Genomic DNA, 22,437 nt, shown 5'->3' on the forward strand with positions numbered 1-22,437 from the left:
TTACACCCAGTATCTCTCCATTGGCAACATGTCTGGTAAAAGTTGAAAAATATTATGATCAACTTACACAATTTTATTTAGTTTGAGATAACACTGATTAATTCTAAGTGTTTAAATAATGTTTCAATTAAATTTTGTACCATTATTATTTTTGTCATCTCTACTCTAAAACAACAAAAAAGAAGAAAAAATTATTTTAAAAAACAAAAAAATATTAATTATGATTTGTTTCAAAGTCAAAATGGTGACTGTATGATTCTGTGTCGATGCATTGGGTGGGATCAGCAGTTTTAATGACTGATGAGTTTCAAGTTATGAATAATGTTGTCGACCTTTTCATTTTTATAGGTACCACTAAAACGGTTTCAGTAGCCAATCAACAGTTTAGAGTTGACTTAGAGTAACATTCAGATTCAGTATAGGCATAAAAATATTGGAAAAAAAATATTTTTGCGAATACAGTATTATTTCTTTAATTCAGTTATATCAAATAAAAAGCCATTCAGCAGTTGTTTCAATTGGGATATGTATTTCTAAAAAAATTGTTACCAATAGGCATCAACATTAAACAGACTCACTTGTCAACATGTTTCAATCCAGCAAGACACAAAGAGATGAAATGCTCCATCCGAAACCATTGATCAAATCCACATGGGAAAGGGCCAGAACTGATAATACAAATATAAAATGTTCAATTCCTTGATGAAACAAGTAGCATTCAAAGGAGATACTAGAAATAATAATAATAAAAAAATTTTTTTTAAATTCTGAAACAAAAAAGAAGAATCATAAGTGTGGGTATTCATAAGATATGCGATATTGATTGAACTAAAAAAAAAAAAAAAAAGAAAATGGTCAGACTCACACTCCTAAGAATGACCTCCATGGGAATATCTGCTTGGCTAATGAGTCTCTTGCTTCTAAGGGCTCTGGAATGGTCAAATAAGCGGAACACATGCTGACACGTTGTACATTGCTAAGGGCTGACAGACCATAATGTGCATTATGTACAATGCTCTGTAGAAGGACAGACATAAAACACAAGAATGAGGTAAATAATAATAATAATAATAATAATAATAATAATAATAATAATAATAATAATTATAATAATAATAATACAGTGGACTCAGTTTATGAAGACAGTCCTTGGGAATCAAGCAGAGCATGCTTATAGCCGGATCGTCCTTATAAGCAGATCTGGATTTTTTTTAAAATTTGTGTCTATGTCAATGCTCATATTACAGTAAAACCAGTTTCCAATTGTAGAGGTACATAATGATTGCAGGCTTGAAATTGCCATTGGTCAATTAAAAAGTCATTTTTAGCGGGGTTTTTTTTTTTTTCTTTTCAATTTCTTAAAGGGTAAACAAACAGAGAACACCTCTGAATCAAAATTAACGATTAATTTTGATCACAAAGGTGACAATCTAAGGCCTCCCTTCCCTTACCCCACTTCCAGTACTATATCAACATTACCCCCCCCCCCTCCCTATAATTTCAATTAGCTTTCAAATATGCCAATTGTTATTACATAGCATTTTAATATGGACGGGCATTGTCCATTTCATCACTGAGTTGTCATCTGTTTTGTGCAAGGGATGTGATGATGGAATAGTAAGGTGTGAACCATACATTACCCACAGAGCACTTCTGATTGTTTCTATTAACTCTGTTTATTTGTCAAGTATTTTGAAAATATTGTCGTATTTTTCTTTTTACTTATTCATTTATTTTCTTTTGTAATTTTTAAATAATGGTCAGAAAATTGAGCATGCTCATAAAAAGAGTCCTTATCATACGGATACGTGGTCTAGAGGTATGTCGGTCACCTTCAGATCGGGAGGTCCTTGGTTAGAGTCCAGCTCTGAACATGGCAATGTTGAGTCCTTGGAAAAGACTCTTTACTCACATTCTCTCACCATACTCAGGTGTGAAATGAGTACCTGACTGTGAACAGAATTGTGTCTGTCCAGAAAAAATTCTGAATTCACCTAACAAACGTCATATCTTGTCCTACATGTCAAGTGTTGCCTATGGTTAGGAATCCTTTGTAAAGTGCTTTGAGCACATCTAGTTGATATTGCACTATATAAGAGCTCAAGATTTTAAAAAAAAATTTTTTTTTCAGTGAGCGTGCTTATAAAGGGGTAAATTTATAAAGTGAAAATTCTTGTTTCACACCCCAAACATGCTTATAGTCAGGTTGTGTAATGATAATAATATAATAATAATAATAATAATAATAATAATAATAATAATAATAATAATAATAATAATAATAATAATAATAATAATAATAATAATAATAATAATATAATAATAATAATAATAATAATAATAAATAATAATAATAATAATAATAATAATAATAATAATAATAATAATAATAATAATAATAACAATAATAATAATAATAATAATAATAATAATAATAATAATAATAATAATAATAATAATAATAATAATAATAATAATAATAATAATAATAATAGTGATAATACGGTCCAAGCCGATTTATTGGGACTGCTAGGTTCCCAACAAATCATCACAATTAAGCAGCGTCCCAATTATGCTGCAAGCATGAAATTGAGCATTTGTTCAGATTTGCCATAGTCCACTCTGCATTTATCCATCGTAATCGCTTTGAATGTCAGTTATTGCAACAACGTTTATCTGACAGTGACATTTCCGTCTTAACAGCACCTTAATCTACCTCTAACAATGACAGACAAATCTAACTGTAAAAAAACAATTTATGAATATGCCACTCATAAGAGCCTTAAACAAACAAAGCCATCACTCATTATCCATCGCCCCATTGGTCAGTTTTCCTATGAATCTGGCATTGTGGCCAATGACCCATGACCATGAACATACAGGTAAATTCTATTGTTCACATATCTGTCATAACTATGATGAACGGTTCACACACCCAATTGGCTGACGTTATAGACACTAACAGGGGATACAGGTAAATTCTATTGTTCACACCCAGTTGACCATCCTGTTAGACTAATTTGCATTTTATGAATCACCATTTTAAATGATTGAAGACAACGGAAAAGCTCTTTTATGGGGATGGTCATTGTCAAATTTCATCTCCATTAAGCTGCGAGGTTCCGGTAGCTCAGTTGGTAGAGCACTCGCTTCACACGCAAAAGGACCAAGATCAATCCCGGGTGCAGTCAAGATTTTTTTTCCAACCCCCTGTCCACACCCATCATAGCCGCAAATTTTTTTTTATTCTCTATTGTCTTCTGGCACTTTTCTATTCACTTCATCTCTTGTTGTTACCAACATAAGTGCCTGCTCCGCTCACTTTTCTGAATTAAAAATTCACACCATATACCGAGCATACTCAATGTCTCAATTGTTTCTATGTTATATGTTTGTGTTGAGAATATTGGCTATTAAGCTTAACTGCTGGCCAACTAACTTTGCGTTGGTTGTGTGTGTGTGTGCCCGCTACCTCCAGTAGTCGGTGAGAGAAGGCTCTAGTAATGAATGACCTGAGTTTGATTCAAATTTTTTGGGTTCATGGATAGCTCATACGGTAGAGTCACGCTCTCACCGGCCAGGCGGAGTTGTCGTACCAATAAGGTTGCGGGTTCAATTCCCATCACCGCCACAAAATTTTTTTGTCAAATTTCATCTCCATTAAGCTGCGAGGTTCCGGTAGCTCAGTTGGTAGAGCACTCGCTTCACACGCAAAAGGACCAAGATCAATCCCGGGTGCAGTCAAGATTTTTTTTCCAACGCCCTGTCCACACCCATCACAGCCGCGAATTTTTTTTTATTCTCTATTGTCTTCTGGCACTTTTCTATTCACTTCATCTCTTGTTGTTACCAACATAAGTGCCTGCTCCGCTCACTTTTCTGAATTAAAAATTCACACCATATACCGGAGCATACTCAATGTCTCAATTGTTTCTATGTTATATGTTTGTGTTGAGAATATTGGCTATTAAGCTTAACTGCTGGCCAACTAACTTCGCGTTGGTTGTGTGTGTGTGTACCCGCTACCTCCAGTAGTCGGTGAGAGAAGGCTCTAGTAATGAATGACCTGAGTTTGATACAAATTTTTTGGGTTCATGGATAGCTCATACGGTAGAGTCACGCTCTCACCGGCCAGGCGGAGTTGTCGTACCAATAAGGTTGCGGGTTCAATTCCCATCACCGCCGCAAAAAAATTTTTATTCTCTATTGTCTTCTGGCACTTTTCTACTCACTTCATCTCTTGTTGTTACCAGTAAATGGGTAGCTGAGTCTGTTAGATCTGGTAAAAAGTACTTTACGATAGACTAGTGACCTGTGCAAAGGGTAGCAAGCAATTGCTATTGTCCATTTCAAGCTATAGAAACCGGATAAACTCTGGTTCCAAGGGCCAAATGGCTCTGAAGGACTACTTTTTTAAAGCAGCGGGCCATCCCAATTAAGCGGCTGAGAATTGGAAAGGGTGTGACTTTTTATATAGAAAAAAATTCCATTCTCAAGGAATCGTCCCTATAAAGCGGCTGACCCAATTAAGTCACATCCCTAATACCAATACAACGACGATGCCGCCGCGGCCGATGATGACAATGATAACAATGACATTGACGATGATGACGATGATAACGATGATGATGATGAAGATGATAAACATGCATACCTGATAAGCTTGTTTATTGCCAGTTGACAAAAATGTGTCAGACATTGAATTCCTGACTGCTGTGTCAAATTCTAAGAACATTACATCACGTCTGAGGGTCAATAGCTCAAGAACATACTGGGGGTCAGTAGGGTCAGGTAAATTGTTGATTTGTTTCTGAATTTCTCTCAGTTCTGATCCTAAAATGATAAAATAATTTAAAATACATCCATGCTACTATAATATACATTATTGTATCAACACCATATAATCCAAGTAATAAAGATAATATAATAATAATTTTTCATTTCTTTTTAAAAGAATAGAACTGCTTAATTGTAATATTGAATCAAATGCTTTGTATTGTGAATAGTACTGCAATATTCCACTTTGGCTCAATGTTGCATTCAACACATCGTGTTCTCTACTACATAAAACAGGCTGATTGATAATTTGTTATAAATCGACTTACCAACACCTTCTGTGCCACCCCAATCAGCTGAAACAAATTCCATTTTCTGAGACCCCATTCTGGCATGAGAGCTTCCCAGACGTGAATGAGTACACAAGTATTGAAGCATATCATGGAGCAAAGCCACAATGCTTAGAGCCACCATCATAGCTTTGGCACATGCTTCATCATCCAAAGTCTTGAACATGACCAATGCTTCTGTATGGTGCGGGATGAACCAGATATTCAGAACATGACTGCCATCAGCGGATAGAAGACGTCGAGGTCGTTTTTTGAAGATCCTGCCAAATTAATGTGATATATTCCACTTAACATGTTAAAACTTTGATAATGTATCACAATATTTCATAATAAAGTGATTACTAACTTAGCACCCGGTGGTTGGGATGCAAGAAAAAAGGGCGTACAGGCAAAAACAATACTCAAGCAAAATGCTCCTTGGGTTACAGAAAAAGCTTTAGAATTCTATGTTGCACACCACTTCTGGCCTTTGCATTCTTAATAGATTCGTTTAATGTGCTTTCTTATTGCTTTATGACAATTATCACAGTCTAAATGATTTTAAATTATGCTTTTGAAAATCGAATAGATTCTCATTCTTACTCTCTATATGTATATATCACACAAAACTTTCCTTTGTTGCGTCTTCTTCTCCATATAAATCAAAACTAAATAAATAAATTTGTCGGCTTGGTTGTTAATTTTGTTTTGGATTTCTGTTTTCCTTGTATCTCTCTGACTTAATTTTAATCATTTTTGTAGTTTAGAATTAATATTTTTAACATAGTAGTATTACTAATTGAAGATTTAGAGGAAGAGAATTTGTAACAAATCAGGGATTGTTTGAAAATCAATTTAAAACAACATCGATTGAAGACAACTTCTGGCTTTGGATAAGGATAACCATATATCATTTTCAAGCCAAAGATGCTTGAATAGTGACAAAAATGCTACTAAATCAATTGTTATTAAAAAATTTTAAATGGAAGGTTTGCAACAAAATAATGAAAAAGTAGAAAACGGTAAGGGCTGCCTGAAGCCGGTGATAGTAAAATACTAACGAAAGAGTGAAAAAGGAAAGGCTTCGTATGGGAACAAAACAGACAATGGACGTTTCGGGTACAAACCTTCGTCAGCACAACAATACACAAATAAACGTGGAAAACAAATAAAATATAATGAAAAATAACTTGTATCGTCTGTACTCAATGGTGGTTGCAGTATGAATGAAATGTTAGCGTGGCGTGGGTAGAGGATAGGGTGCCCCAGGGGGTGATCTAATTGATAAGCAAAGGTCAGCGTCAGGGAACCGAACTTTCCAGACTATAATGGAAGGTAAAAGACATATTGGTAGTAGTAGTAGTAGTAGTAGTAGTAGTAGTAGTAGTAGTAGTAGTAGTAGTAGTAGTAGTAGTAGTAGCAGTAGTAGTAGTAGTAGTAGTAGTAGTAGTAGTAGTAGTAGTAGTAGTAGTAGTAGTAGTAGTAGTAGAACACTGTAGTGGAACAGTAGGGGGCGGTGGAGGGGGCGAGGTGAAAGAGTCACGGCGGAGGTGGGGGGGGGGGGGTGTTTGTTGGATGAGCGAAGGTCGAATCTTCGCGAAGGAACGATGCGATAGTAAAGTGGAATACACCGATAAATAGATAGATGGATAGACAGATAGATAGGTAGATAGACAGAAAGATAGGTAGATAGACAGAAAAGAGGGGGGAGAGAGAGAGAGAGAGAGAGAGAGAGAGAGAGAGAGAGAGAGACAGAGAGAGAAAAAAAAAAAAAAAAAGGGGGGGGGGTGGGAGGGGGGTTGGTTTGAGGCGGACCGGTAGAGAGGGGGAATTAGAGAGAGAGGGGGGAGGGAGAAAGAGAGAGAGAGAGGGGGACAAAGAAAGAAAGAAAGAAAGAGAGAGAGAGAGAGAGAGAGAGAGAGAGAGAGAGAGAGAGAGAGAGAGAGAGAGAAAGGGGGGAGGGGAGGTGGGAGAGGGCGAGCAAACAGCCGAGTGATAGCTGGGTCTATATGTATATAAATGGATAAAAAAGTGGATGATTGGACACAATGAGAGATAGCTAGGAAGGTAGATGACTATGAATCGGTGGATAATCAGTAGATAGATAGGTAGCTAGCTAGCTAGCTAGCTAGCTAGATAGATAGATAGATAGATAGATAGATAGATAGATAGATAGATAGATAGATAGATAGATAGATAGGTAGGTAGGTAGGTAGGTAGAGTTGTACTTTTAGTAGTATGAACAGTAGTAGTAGTGGTAGTAGTAGTAGTAGTGGTGGTAGTAGTAGTAGTAGTAGTAGTAGTAGTAGTAGTAGTAGTAGTAGTAGTAGTAGTAGTAGTAGTAGTAGTAGTAGTAGTAGTAGTAGAGTAGTAGTAGTAGTAGTAGTAGAAGTAGTAGTAGTAGCAGCAGCAGTAGCTGTAGTGGCAGAAGTGAGAGCAGCAGTGGTGATGAATATGGGGGACGTTGACATCTAGTGGTGGTCAATCCTGGTGTTGAGTCCGCGTGGAGTCAGCGTTCCCAACAACTTGATCAGGTGAGTTTCCCTACGTCGACGGGCGGAAGTGTCCGAATGGCAAAAACTGAGCACACACACACGCACACACTGTACATCGCAGTGGTCTGGCAGATTGAAGTGTCTGGCCACTGCTGTGTCTGCACAGTTCGATATGTCACGCAAGTGCTGCACGAATCTGTCACCCAGCCTCTTTCCGGTCTCACCAACGTAAGCAATCCCACACAGGGAGCACGTAATCGCATAGACTAGATTACGGTCAGTGCAAGTAAACGGCCGCCTGATGTCCCAAATCTTGTCTGGAAAGCTGACTCTGTCATACTCCCACAGGTGCCCACAAGTCTTGCATCGGGGTCGCATACACGATCTGGCTTTAGGTCCATCCCTAGGTATGGGTTCCAGGCGGCTTCTGACAAGGAGATCCCTCAGGTTACGATCCCGTCGATATGCTACCAACGGGGTTCTGAAAAAACTCTGTGGGTGTCTTCGCCCGCCTGGAGGCATTACGTCATTGACCCACAGCCAGTTGAAAGGGTTCATCCTAGCGATGGACTCCTTCCACCCGTCCATAGAGTACACTTATGAGATTTCAACCTCTGAGGTGAACTTTTTGGACATCAAGGCTGTATTGACCAGCACGGGAGTACGGACCACTGTACACTACAAGGAAACGGACAGTCACAGCTACCTGCTCTATCGGTCATCCATCCGGTGAAGTGCAAAGACTCCATCCCATTCAGTCAGATACTCCGCTTGCGGAGACTCTGTCTGGAAGATGATGAATTTGCGCTTCAACGTGATCGCATGCTCGATTTTTTTAGGGCACGGGAATATCCCGAAAGGGTTTTGCTTAAGGCTGTCCGGAAAGCCAGCCTCGTGTCGAGAGAAGCAGCAATGAGGCCTCGTAATGCCAGGAAGCAGGAGACACAGCGTCCCATTTTAGTCCTCACGCATCACCCCCATGCCGATCAAGTGAGGAACATCCTATTGCAGAACTATGGGATCCTCCAGGCGGGCGAAGACACCCACAGAGTTTTTTCAGAACCCCCGTTGGTAGCATATCGACGGGATCGTAACCTGAGGGATCTCCTTGTCAGAAGCCGCCTGGAACCCATACCTAGGGATGGACCTAAAGCCAGATCGTGTATGCGACCCCGATGCAAGACTTGTGGGCACCTGTGGGAGTATGACAGAGTCAGCTTTCCAGACAAGATTTGGGACATCAGGCGGCCGTTTACTTGCACTGACCGTAATCTAGTCTATGCGATTACGTGCTCCCTGTGTGGGATTGCTTACGTTGGTGAGACCGGAAAGAGGCTGGGTGACAGATTCGTGCAGCACTTGCGTGACATATCGAACTGTGCAGACACAGCAGTGGCCAGACACTTCAATCTGCCAGACCACTGCGATGTACAGTGTGTGCGTGTGTGTGTGCTCAGTTTTTGCCATTCGGACACTTCCGCCCGTCGACGTAGGGAAACTCACCTGATCAAGTTGTTGGGAACGCTGACTCCACGCGGACTCAACACCAGGATTGACCACCACTAGATGTCAACGTCCCCCATATTCATCACCACTGCTGCTCTCACTTCTGCCACTACAGCTACTGCTGCTGCTACTACTACTACTTCTACTACTACTACTACTACTACTACTACTACTTCTACTACTACTACTACTACTACTACTACTACTACTACTACTACTACTACTGCTACTACTACTACTACTACTACTACTACTACTACTACTACTACTACTACTACTACCACCACTACTACTACTACTACCACTACTACTACTGTTCATACTACTAAAAGTACAACTCTACCTACCTACCTACCTATCTATCTATCTATCTATCTATCTATCTATCTATCTATCTATCTATCTATCTATCTATCTATCTATCTATCTATCTAGCTAGCTACCTATCTATCTACTGATTATCCACCGATTCATAGTCATCTACCTTCCTAGCTATCTCTCATTGTGTCCAATCATCCACTTTTTTATCCATTTATATACATATAGACCCAGCTATCACTCGGCTGTTTACTCGCCCTCTCTCACCTCCCCTCCCCCTTTCTCTCTCTCTCTCTCTCTCTCTCTCTCTTCTCTCTCTCTCTCTCTCTCTCTCTCATTCTTTCTTTCTCTTTCTCCTCTTTCTTTCTTTGTCCCCCCTCTCTCTCTCTTTCTCCCCTCCTCCCCTCTCCTCAAAACCCCCTCTCACCGCCGCCCACCACCCCCCTCTTTTTCCTCCCCCCCTTTTTTTTTTTTTTTTTCTCTCTCTGTCTCTGTCTCTCTCTCTCTCTCTCTCTCTCTCTCTCTCTCTCTCTCTCTCTCTCTCTCTCTCCCCCTCTTTTCTGTCTATCTACCTATCTTTCTGTCTATCTACCTATCTATCTGTCTATCCATCTATCTATTTATCGGTGTATTCCACTTTACTATCGCATCGTTCCTTCGCGAAGATTCGACCTTCGCTCATCCAACAAACACCCCCCCCCCCCCCCCACCTCCGCCGTGACTCTTTCACCTCGCCCCCTCCACCGACCCCTACTGTTCCACTACAGTGTTCTACTACTACTACTACTACTACTACTACTACTACTACTACTACTACTACTACTACTACTGCTACTACTACTACTACTACTACTACTACTACTACTACTACTACTACTACTACTACTACTACTACTACTACTACCAATATGTCTTTTATCTTCCATTATAGTCTGGAAAGTTCGGTTCCCTGACGCTGACCTTTGCTTATCAATTAGATCACCCCCTGGGGCACCCTATCCTCTACCCACGCCACGCTAACATTTCATTCATACTGCAACCACCATTGAGTACAGACGATACAAGTTATTTTTCATTATATTTTATTTGTTTTCCACGTTTATTTGTGTATTGTTGTGCTGACGAAGGGTTTGTACCCGAAACGTCCATTGTCTGTTTTGTTCCCATACGAAGCCTTTCCATTTTCACTCTTTCGTCAACAAAATAATGACATTGATATTCGGGTTAAACACATGGAATTGTCAATTTGAAGAAATGGTTGATAATAATCAAGTTAGACAAGTGAATCGTTTTGCTCATTAGATTCCATTATTGCTACATTTGGTTCCAATATTTTCTGAGAGAAGAATGGATAATTTATTTTTTACATTATTTGAAAGCTGACCCCTTACTTTTAAGTGGCTGAAAGAACATGAACACATGCTAATAGTTCATAAATTAAAAGGTAAAGTGAGACAAACCTATCTAGTATTATCTGATGTACAAGTCAGGATTATCAGATTATAAGGCATTATAAAAATTGCAAACAAAAGATGTCCAAAGTTTTATATACAACAGTTCAGAAAAAGTAAGAAGTCTGTATTTTGGGTCCTGTATTAGTTAACCATTATCTCTTTGATCTGAGGTACCTGTCTGTTTTCGCTTTATATGTAATGTATGCCCGAATTTTTTGTCGTCTTTATCATTGTCACACATAGTATTTACATGATTAGAATGAAGTATTCTAAAAGCTTGTTGGTATTCTTTTTTATTTTCAATTATTTTTCTTTAACTTTGTAAGAATAATAAGATATCACATTTTAAACCACTATTTGTTTTGGCTAGTCAATCTTTTTACCTCCGTATTGAACCAAGGCTGTTAAAATGTTGTAATTATAGTTTTTGTGAGCAGATGATTATTAATGACTATTTTTTGTATTTAATTTGAATACAATTCCAGAAGACATTGTCAATATATAATGAATATAATACTTTATGCCATACAGTAATAATACTTATCAATTCCTTAACATTTTAGGCATTTTAAACATTTATTCAGTAACATGGCAAATCTTAAAATTCCTCACTGTCTCCGACCCTGTCCGTAGAATAAAAATAGCATTAGACAAAATTCTAATCTGTTATAATTCTAATCTGTTATATGAGTAAAAGTAAAAGTAGTCGACAGTAAACTGGCCATTTTACTTTGCCTCTTATCACATCTTAAGTGCTCGATTGACTAGTTGGAAGAATGAATCATTAAAAAATGAATGAAGCTTTGACAACATGCAAGTCAGGTATACAACTGATATCAAAAGACCAGGCATTTCGAGTGATAGATTTGATAGAAAACAGTGGACACTCAGGCAAGTCAGGCAGTAGGCACTCTTAAGGAAACCACTGTAATATCATGACATGATTAGGGCATGCAAGTAGGTACTTTCTTATGCATGTAATAATCTTTCTTTGAACCCAAGTTTGAAAGCCAATCGTAATGTGTTCACATATTATAGCCTACACATATTATATACAATTGTAAACACACTCTTACAAACTAAAAAGCGACATAACTTGATCACTTAATTAAAAACAGTATAGCCCCACGGTCTGACAAATCGGATAGATCAATCCAAACGTGTGAACTTACTTTCTCTTCATTTTAAAAGTATATAATTTATGTAAATAACACCTTGAATTATTTTGAAAGTATAATTTCAATTCAATTATCTCCTGATAATAAAAAATTATTGAATCATTCATCACAGAAAGGCTCAAAAATACCTAGATAGCTTCGAAGATCTTATTCAGTATAAATTGAATATAAATATATGAAAAATGTTTCCAATCTCAACAAAAATAGCCTCCACACATTATACACAATTGTAAACACACTCTAACAAAAAAAAGTGATATAACTTGATCACCAATTAAAAACAAAATAGCCCCACGGTCCAAGAAAGTAAAATATTATTATTATTATTATGGACATTGTCAAACACTCTCTATGATTTCATTGCATGGCAAATACCTCTTACAATGATAAAGATGATATCCCTGTCATTTCAGTATCATAATGATGAAACAAAATTGTTCTAACCTGGGATCAGGGGTCAATCCCTCCTCGTTATCATCAGCTGTCTTCTTTTCATTTGGCTCCCCCATGACAAAGTATGTCTCTCTGTTTAAGAAACGAAAAGAAATATTTTTTCCAGTTAACAGAACAATAGAAACCATTAAAATCCAAAAGTTACACAATGAAGAAAAAAATTAACTGCGAATCTGCAGCATCGTGAGATTTCTCACAAGTTACAAGTTAAGATTATTTAAAGCACTGGGTTATTTCATGACTGTCGGGGCTTTGCAAATAAAGATTTACAAATAGACTTTGAATAAAGAAAAAAAAACTCAAAGAAGCAAGCCCTTACAACAACCCCATTCAATATAAATACATGAAAATATTTTCTAACCCTATATTTTACCTCAAATTAGGGAAATCTGCAAGGAGATTAAGAATGCTGGCATAGTAAGCCAATAGTTGTCCTCTCATGGACGTCTGAGACAGTCGTTGGTGAAAGCGGAAGCAAAATTCAGACAGCAGTTTGCGTTTTACTTTTTCCAGCTCTTCAGGATTTTTAAGAATGTTTCCCATTTGCTGCTTTTTTGTTACAAAGTCATTGAGCATTAGGTCTCGACTTGGGGTCTGGTAGAAAAAAAAATATATATATATATATACATATAGAGCAAACTTGCACTTGTTGACAAATCTGATAGATAAATACAGACGTGTGTACTTACTTTCTCTTCATTTTAAAATTATATTTTAATGTGAATAACATCCTGAATTATTTTGAAAGTATAATTTCAATTCAATTATCTCCTGATAATAATAAATTATTGAATGATTCATCACAGAAAGTCTCAAAAATACAGAGATAGCTTCAAACATCTTATTGAGTTATAATCTCAACAAAAATAAAATCTACATTCTATCCACTTGAATTTTATTTTTTAATGATGTAATTCATAAAATGAACATTACAAATTATTGTAATAAGCTTCGAAAACACTCTAAGTTTCCAAATGGGCTTTGTGATAAAAATCTTAGTACATTTCGGAATAAAGTTGAGCAGCAGTTTATGCAGATGTTTACACTCTCCTAACCAAATCTAGCCGCCTCAGCTTTTGATTGATATTCTCAGTAAAAAGACATAATGGTTATATTTACTATGTCATGAAGTACCATTCTTTCCTTTATTTTTAATAGGCCTTTTTAATTAAATTTTACAAATCCTTATATCAAAATTCTTTATGTACTTGAGTAGTAGCAGTAGTAGTAGTAGTAGTAGTAGTAGTAGTAGTAGTAGTAGTAGTAGTAGTATAAGTAGTAGTAGTAGAGTAGTAGTAGTAGTAGTTAGTAGTAGTAGTATAGTAGTATAGTATAGTAGTAGTAGTATAGTAGTAGTAGTAGTAGTAGTAGTATAGTAGTAGTAGTAGTAGTAGTAGTAGTTTGTAGTAGTAGTAGTAGTAGTAGTAGTAGTAGTAGTAGTATAGATAGTAGTAGTAGTAGTATAGTAGTTAGTAGTAGTAGTAGTAGTAGTAGTAGTAGTAGTAGTAGTAGTAGTAGTAGTAGTAGTAGTAGTAGTAGTAGTAGTAGTAGTAGTAGTAGTAGTAGTAGTAGTAGTAGTAGTAGTATGTAGTAGTAGTAGTAAGTAGTAGTAGTAGTAGTAGTAGTAGTAGTAGTAGTAGTATAGTAGTAGTAGTAGTAATATAGTTAGTAGTGTAGTAGTAGTAGTAGTAAGTAGTAGTAGTAGTAGTAGTAGTAGTAGTAGTAGTAGTAGTAGTAGTAGTAGTAGTAGTAGTAGTAGTTAGTAGTAGTAGTAGTAAGTAGTAGTAGTAGTAGTATAGTAGTAGTAGTAGTAGTAGTAGTAGTAGTAGTAGTAGTAGTAGTTAGTAGTAGTAGTAGTAGTAGTAGTAGTAGTAGTAGTATGTAGTAGTAGTAGTAGTAGTAGTAGTAGTAGTTAGTAGTAGTAGTAGTAGTAGTAGTAGATAGTAGTAGTAGTTTGTAGTAGTAGTAGTAGTAGTTATAGTAGTAGATAGTACAAGTATATAGTATAGAATAGGATTTTAGTAGGTTAGTAGAATAGTATATTTAATAGTGACTACCGACCACATTATTCTTATTATAAAAGGCATTTTTTGGTTTAAAAAATAAAATATTTTGACTTTTTTGGAACCGTTGCAACGTTTATAATTGTTTCCATAAATACTATAATGACTTGGGATAAAACTAGAAAGCTGTACAATATCTTCTTTAGTCCTTTTACTGACCACGTTATGAATGGCATCGGCATTGAAACAGGATTAAGCCTTCTTATAGTAGGTACTTAAAATTTAAATGCTGCAAAAAAAATATGTCTAGATAAAGTTGTAACTGTTGTTAAAAATAAAATAAAAAGCTGTATAATATGCTTAATAGTTGAAAGAATGTTATTGGGCATTTTAAATAAATAAATAAAATAAAATTCCCTTTATTCGTCCCATAGGGGAAATTTGTCTCAATGGTCTATTCCAAGGGAAGAGTAGAATAACCCAGGCGTCAGCCGCAGTACAGGGCCACAAATTGAGCTAGGGTGAGGTGATTGCTCAAGGCCACACAGCGCAGCAGCAGGTCATCGAACTTAGTATGTTTTGGGTACAAAGCAAAGACTGTACCACTGAAGCACGCTTTATATATTTTTACCTGTGAATATTATCATTTGACAGTAATAAGTATAGTTTACCTTTTCCATCTGCAAAGAGAAGAAAGCCTCTGGAGCTTTCCTGAGTCTTCCCGGTTCATTGAGTTTTCCAGCCAGAGCTGTGCCAGACGTAGCAGACATTCCTGTCATTTGGGTCATTGAGCTCTTTTCACTCTTTGTCTCTGTAGGGCTGGCACGACCACTGAAATTGAGAACAAAAGCAAAACTGGAATAAAGTGAAAAACTCTCTCTCTCTCTCTCTCTCTCTCTCTCTCTCTCTCTCTCTCTCTCTCTCTCTCTCTCTCTCTCTCTCTCTCTCTCTCTCTCATCCTACTTCGTAACAGTCCTCTACACCCATTGACAAAATCATATACAATGTGCTTGCCTCATTAAGTAATGAACAAAAATAAATATAATAGCTTCGAAAAAGAACAAAATTCCTAACATTGAACGTTGCAGGCTCAAGACGATTCTTCAGCCAATAAAATAAAATAATAATAGATCACTTAAAATCAAGTGATCATGTTTCTAGACATTCCGCTGGGCATTATGAAACTTGAAATTAGCCTTTTCATCATTGCATTTAATGGGCAAAATTAGATAAATATCTAAGTAATGTTTTTACAGTTCATAGCGTCATGTCTCAATGATCATTTGAAAAATAAATAAGGAAATGGAAACTTCCATGTGTCATTGAGATGGAACTGTTTTAAATAAAGACAATGAGGACAAAGACAGCAGCTTTTCCTTCAAAATATCTTTTTCAATATAGATGCATCTTGGAGAATATTGCACAAACAAAGAAACAAAAATCTCGTGGCTCTTTTGCTTTTTCCTTGTCAAAATCTCACCTCTTCCACTCAGCCACCTTGACAGGATGACAAATGGTAGCCTGTTGCACTGCCGATATCAGGGCATTCTTGTGTAGTATCTGGGCCTTGAGGACCACCTGAAAACTTTCCATTCCACCAGGCCTCAGTACCTGAAGATATTTGCACATTTTACTCAGTAAATATGCGACTGAATGAACATAAGTATCATCTAAAGGAGGTATGTGCGATTAGTCAGTGCTTATGTCTAATTTTTGTTAACACATATAACAACAACAAAAAGAAAATTAACAAAATCAATTGGATCTAGAGATCGCTTATTAAAGCTTAAATAAAACAAAACAAAGGGGTCCAATTGAATTAAAATATTCAAAACCGAAAGACAAACAGATCAATCACCTGCAAAAATATGTTTTTCTTGAAACATTGCTGCTTATAACGATTACCCACAGTGATGGAGAATTAATGTTTCTTTTAGTTTTGTTTGTAAAACTTTTTCCCAAGACTGCAACACATGAAAGTAACTTCAATAAAAAGAAAGATAATGGAATAGTTTTTAAAAAAAAAGATTTTAAATATGTTAAGCTGCACTCAGAAAGGACCAAATGAGAGCAGAATAAAAGTAGAAACCAAGAGCAATATATGTGTTTTGGTTTGACCTTCCAGAAATTGGCATGGGATCCCTGAGTAAAGAATGTACAGTAAAAACTGGTTAAACTGAAATTCAAGGGACTTGGTATTCTATTTCAGTTTAAACATATTTTGGTTTAGATTTACCTCAAACAGCTATCATGATTTTCAAGGGGTATTATTATTCCATTGCTACCATTCATATCACTGTCACATACAATGCATTGTATCAAATTGTTCAACTTTGTGGTTGTAGCAGTGTAGTGTGTTTGTGTGAGTGTGTGTGTGGAAGAGGGGGGGGGGGAGGGTTTGTTGTACATGTATGTGCACACAAACGAGTGTTGTGGTAGTAGGTGCCAAAGAGAGCAATAGAGTTGTAACTCCAACGTGATCTTTGCGTATATTATATATGTATACATTGTCGCCATAGATTCTCAACTTTGTGTTTATACATTTTCATGCATGCCACGTATGTAAACTAATTTACATTTTATATTATGAATAAAGTATATATTATTATTATTATTATTATTATTATTATTATTATTATTATTATTATTATTATTATTATTACTATTATTATTATCTTTATGGAGTTACAACGTTACTGCTCTCAAATGCGCATTGTGTTCTCACCATCAAGTAAGAATGAACTGGTGTAGTCGGGTGGGGGAGTAGAGAGGCGGCAGACAAATAAGGCATTGTGGATTAGTGTGGGCATAGGGGAGGGGGAGGAGTTGGTGGTGAAGTGAAGAGGGTTTCAAGGGAGGTGTGTGAGTGGTGTTGAACAGAGAGAGCATTGTGTAATGGTTGTAACTGAAATTTTGTTAGATTATTCAGCAATTTCTGTTCGGTTTAAAGAAAGTTTGAGCATAGTGGCTTTTGGTTTATCAATACGTGGGTAACAGAAACAAAGAGGAAAAAATGACAGCATTTTGTAAACTTTAGGTTTACCAGTCTTTTTGGTTTAGACAATTTTGGTTTAACAGCTTCTTACAGTACATCCTTTACTTCTGATTTTGTATTTTCAATAGTTTCTTTATGAGCAAGACACTTTTAAAAAATCTATCACCTGAAGGACACCATCACGGCTTCTGAATGAAAATCTTCCAACGTGTCCTTCGTCCAGCTCATGGATGGCCAAATGAAGGCAGGATGGTGTATATCTGTCACAGTAATAGTAGGCATATGATTGATGTCTAGGGGATGTTAATGATGGTAATTATGATGATATTGATGGTAATGATGATGATGAGGATGATGTTGATGATACTGATGATGACGATAATGATAATGGAGTTGACCACAACAATAATTCGACACAACCATTTATCATGAACACTAGAGTCTAGCGTCAAACAAGGTTGTATCCTCTCACCCATTTTATTTTCTTTGGCTACTGACTGGCTTATATAGGATATAAAAGAGGAATGTAATGGGGTCTTGCATCAACACTTGAGAATTTAGACAACGTAGATGACATTGAACTACTTTCCCATAGATTTCAAGCTATATGTCAGAAGACTGAAAGTTTGCACACTGCAACAAGTACAACTGGACTATAAGTAAACAATAAGAAGACTCAAGTCATGAGAATCAACACGTCAAACAAAGATCCAGTGATCATAGATGGAAATCCTCTGGAAGATATTCAATAATTCACTAACTTGGGCAGTAATCTGACAATAGACGGTGACTGCAATGAAGAGCTCAAAACCAGAATCCGTAAGGCAAACCAGAATCCGTAAGGCAAACCAGAATCCGTAAGGAAAACCAGACATTTGTTTCCCTTAAACAAATTTGGAGAGCAATGGGATTGTATTCCAGCACTAAAATCAATATTTTTAAGAGTAATGTCCTGAGAGTTTGCTCTATGGATCAGAATGTTGGAAGATCACAGAATGTATCATCCAAAAACTTGAGGTATTCCAAAACAAATGTTTATAACAAATCTTCAAAATCTCCTGGCCGAATGAAATCTCAAATGAGGACCTGAGAGCCAGAGTGGAGGTGGAGTCTCTGTAGAGTCTCACTGAAAGCAGAATATGGCAATGGTTGGGGCATGTCTGTCGCAGACTTGAAGAAACACTGACAAGGAAGGCTCTGCAATGGACACCCGAGGATAAAGGAAATGAGGCTGCCCCAAGGAGACCTGGATACGTGCCATGGAGAGGGGCATAAAGCAGAGAGGTCTGTCCCTCGATGTGGCCCTAAGAATAGCAGCTGACAGGACCTGGTGGAGATCCCTTGCATCACATTAAGTACCAGCAGGCCCAGATAGGATTGAGATAGTGAGTGAGTGATGTTGACGGTGATGATTTAGGGATAATGATAATGAAAAGGTGGTTATAATGATGATAGTGGAAGATGTAATAATAGTGATCCTGTGGAGGTGCTAGAGATGACAAAATGGCATTGTATTTTTACCCCCCCCCCCCTCCTTTCTATAAAACATTGTCGGAATTATGTTGACAAAAATTCTGGCAAAAATAAATATTCTGGGAGGATATCATATTTAACTACAAAAAAATGACACCGACGTCCATTTACGGCCAACTTGGACCCCTGCTGACAATCATCATCATCATATCCACACCAGTGCTGGATCCATTTCATAGCCACTGGGCTGCAGGTTCTTAAGTCAGTGTCAGTGCACATCAGTCCCAAATTCCATTCCAAGGGAATGTGTTCCATGAACTACATTGGGTGTTCGCACATACACTGACTGTCCATCAAAAGTCGCCACTTTAACACATTCTGCCCAGTCTTCCCCACTTTAGTTCTTGCCCGGTTAAGTGTCACCCACTCTCTTCTGGATAGTTTTGTTCCACATGGGAGGTTTTCAGTTGGGCCGTGGATGGTGTCATCATTGTAGATGTCCCATTTTCTCCAGGTATGGATTCTGATTGTAGCTGCATGGTCGGGTGAATACTCTCAGAGTCAGATAACATAAAACTACTCCTTAATTTTATTCTTTTGATTGGGATGGTATGGTCATGGAAGGGTGTCTGGTGTCACTTTCATGTTTGTATTTTTGTATTTTAGTGTGTGTCCCTCCTGATATGTGGTGGTGCTATTCCTGAAAGCCTATAAACTACTGGTAAGGGTGTTCGTTTCAGTGCCCTTTTATTATACGGCAGATATTGTTAAGTTCGGGGTCAACATGCTTGGCATGGCTTGGTCTTGACCAAACAGGAGAGCAATATTCAGCCAAGGAGTAGCAGTGCTAATGCTGATGTCCTTAGAGTTTTTGGGTTTGTACCCCATTTGGTGTTAGCGAGTTTTCCCAGTAGGTTGTTTCCTGAGGCTACTTTTGCTTTCACCTTTTTTGTATGTTGGGCGAAGGATAGGGTACGATCCAGTGTAACAGATAGACTGTGGTAGTTTCGAGTTTGCTGTGTGGTTGTTTAGATGGAAAGCACACACTTGCCTTTTACCTGCGTTCGCATTTAGAGAGTTTTCTATACAGTATTCTGTGAGTTTATTGAGAGATGCAGAGAGTCTGTCTTTAATGGTTTTGAGGTCTCTGGACTGGGTTGCCAGGCACAAGCTTGCCCAAAATTCTAAATTTGTTTTCATTGAACCAATAGAATTTATTGAGCCTAAGGATTATAACAATTAAAATAATAATATTGTAATGGTGAAGTGAATTACAATGATGATGTTTTTGACTGTAACAACAATAACAACATGTTGTCCAATATAAATGGTTACACTAACTTGTCGACAGCAGATTCATCTTCCTGTACTGCGGTGATAAAGACAGGCGGAGGCTTTCCTGCTTTGTCCTTGAAACTGGCAAATTCAAACTGCACAAATCTAAGATTCATATGACAGTCAGGGTAGCCCATTTCAGCAGCTTGTTTCTTGTACAGCTGGGTTTAGAGACAGAAAAGTAAGAGATGATAATAAAGGTGCAAAAATGAGAGTAAGACATTTGAGACAGTACAAGCTTCAGCCCATAAAATCAGCATTTATCCCAATTATTATACTCTAAAACATGATATGCTGACTACGAATTGAACAGTAATAAAGTAGCAAATAATTAACATGTTTACCTTGGACAAGATTTCTGTCTCCCATGAAGCATCTATCAATCTGTGTCTCAGGGTCAAAGTCTGAAATAAAATTCGTATATTTTTAGAATTGCCAATTCAACAAAATAAGTGCAGAATTTCTTGTTGTAAAGAATTTTTTCAGCAGCTTATCACTTTATCATTTATTGCTTGGAAAGATTGACTACATTTGGTTCGGATAAAATGTGTTTTCCTTGACCATGGTCTTTGTTTCAGTAAAATCGGTTGAAAAACAATTGTGTTACCCGGTAAATTTGATTTTGAAAATTGCTTTTGCTTATTTTAGCTCTTTTTAAAGCAACTTTTATTTATTGGTCAATTTCTTGATTTTTATAGCATTTTCAATGACTCAGTGATAAGAGATCAGTGAAATTCTTTGTGTTTCCAAAGTAATTGGAACACAAATTTGCTTTTTTATCTCTATGCCTTTCCTCATTAATGAATTCATAAAGTCGAAGAGAGTGACACAACTTTGAGATGGTCATCTTGAAAATTTTCACCTGTGACCACAGATGTTGACATATAAACTGTCAAAACGACCAACGATTAAAGAGTCAATAATCGAAGGCTGTAGACGCAAGAGGGTAGCTTACATCATTAAAGGTCATCAAGCAGATGTTGACATATAAACTGTCAAAACGACCAATGATTAAAGAGTCAAGAATCGAAGGCTGTAGACATCAAAGAGTAGCTTACATCATCAAAGGTCGTCTATATGATTGACAAAATCATACCAGGAACTTGTCCCCCAAAATAAACTGAACACAAAAGGGATGGGCCTTAAAGCAGTCCCAAGCACAAATCAAGGAAGCCGTCCCAAGTCCGCCAACTAATAGTATTAATGATTGTACTTATCAGGAATTCAGAGAGAAGAGGACAAAGATAATGTTAGAATGAAATACTAAAATAAAGTATAAAAGTCGCCATGTTAAAAATAGAAGCAAAAAAAACAAAAACAAAGACAAACCAACCAACAAAGAAATAAACAAGCACAAAAATAAAATCAAGGAAGCCGTCCCAAGCCCGCAAACTAATAGTATTAATGATTGTACTTATCAGGAATTCAGAGAGAAGAGGACAAAGATAATGTTAGAATAAAATACTAAAATAAAGTATAAAAGTCGCCATGTTAAAAATAGCAGCAAAAAAAACCACAAAAAACAAAGACAAACCAACCAACAAAGAAATAAACAAGCACAAAAATAAAATAACGCATAAAAACAGATTTTTTGTGCACTTGATAGATAGCAACTAAATGATATTTATCATTAGCTGTGCGTCATCAAGCAGAAAAGATTTAGCAGGGTCGTGGGTATGGATAAAAAATAATGTGCTATGCATTTTTTATGACCATTCATGAAGAAAAATGAAAATTCTTTGCCCGCGCCCATTTGATTCTGTCTTACACAGGCTGGACTGTACAACTACTACTACTGCTTGGACCACCTCTGATGCAACTTTATTTATCTATCTATCTGTAATTCTAACTACTAATCATCTATCTATTCATCTATCAGTCTAGCTATCTATCGTTTTCATGTTTTTGTATCTATTTGTCTACTTATTTATCAATTTATATATTAATCTGGTTATCAACCTGTTATTCTTTCTCTCTCTCTCTCTCTCTCTCTCTCTCTCTCTCTCTCTCTCTCTCTCTCTCTCTCTCTCTCTCTCTCTCTCTCTCTATCTATCTATCTATCTCTCTTTTTCTCTCTCCCTCTATCTTTCGATCCATCTATTTATCTCTCTCCCTCTATCTC

The 22,437-nt window shown here is 36.9% G+C and overlaps 1 protein-coding gene across 5 annotated transcripts in view; it reads right to left on the reverse strand.

Moving 5' to 3' along the window:
* LOC144974988 (uncharacterized) overlaps positions 1 to 22,437 on the reverse strand; it is a 151,179-nt gene that overhangs the window by 34,338 nt on the left and 94,404 nt on the right. For all 5 annotated transcript variants that reach the window (XM_078918602.1, XM_078918604.1, XM_078918603.1 and 2 more), the window contains exons 24-35: positions 20,660 to 20,719; positions 20,322 to 20,476; positions 17,674 to 17,767; positions 15,993 to 16,123; positions 15,184 to 15,343; positions 12,883 to 13,103; positions 12,501 to 12,581; positions 5,106 to 5,386; positions 4,655 to 4,833; positions 866 to 1,017; positions 579 to 668; positions 1 to 32 (exon numbers count right to left, since the gene is read on the reverse strand). The exon at positions 1 to 32 is cut by the window's left edge and continues 174 nt beyond it. In XM_078918602.1, coding sequence (XP_078774728.1) covers positions 1 to 32; positions 579 to 668; positions 866 to 1,017; positions 4,655 to 4,833; positions 5,106 to 5,386; positions 12,501 to 12,581; positions 12,883 to 13,103; positions 15,184 to 15,343; positions 15,993 to 16,123; positions 17,674 to 17,767; positions 20,322 to 20,476; positions 20,660 to 20,719 — 1,636 coding nt within the window. The remainder of the gene's footprint in view (positions 33 to 578; positions 669 to 865; positions 1,018 to 4,654; positions 4,834 to 5,105; positions 5,387 to 12,500; positions 12,582 to 12,882; positions 13,104 to 15,183; positions 15,344 to 15,992; positions 16,124 to 17,673; positions 17,768 to 20,321; positions 20,477 to 20,659; positions 20,720 to 22,437) is intronic.

This window comes from Berghia stephanieae, chromosome 6 (genome assembly GCF_034508935.2).
Source record: "Berghia stephanieae isolate SIO BIC M18660-M18661 chromosome 6, UCSD_Bste_1.3, whole genome shotgun sequence".
Classification (NCBI taxonomy): Eukaryota; Metazoa; Mollusca; class Gastropoda; order Nudibranchia; family Aeolidiidae; genus Berghia; species Berghia stephanieae.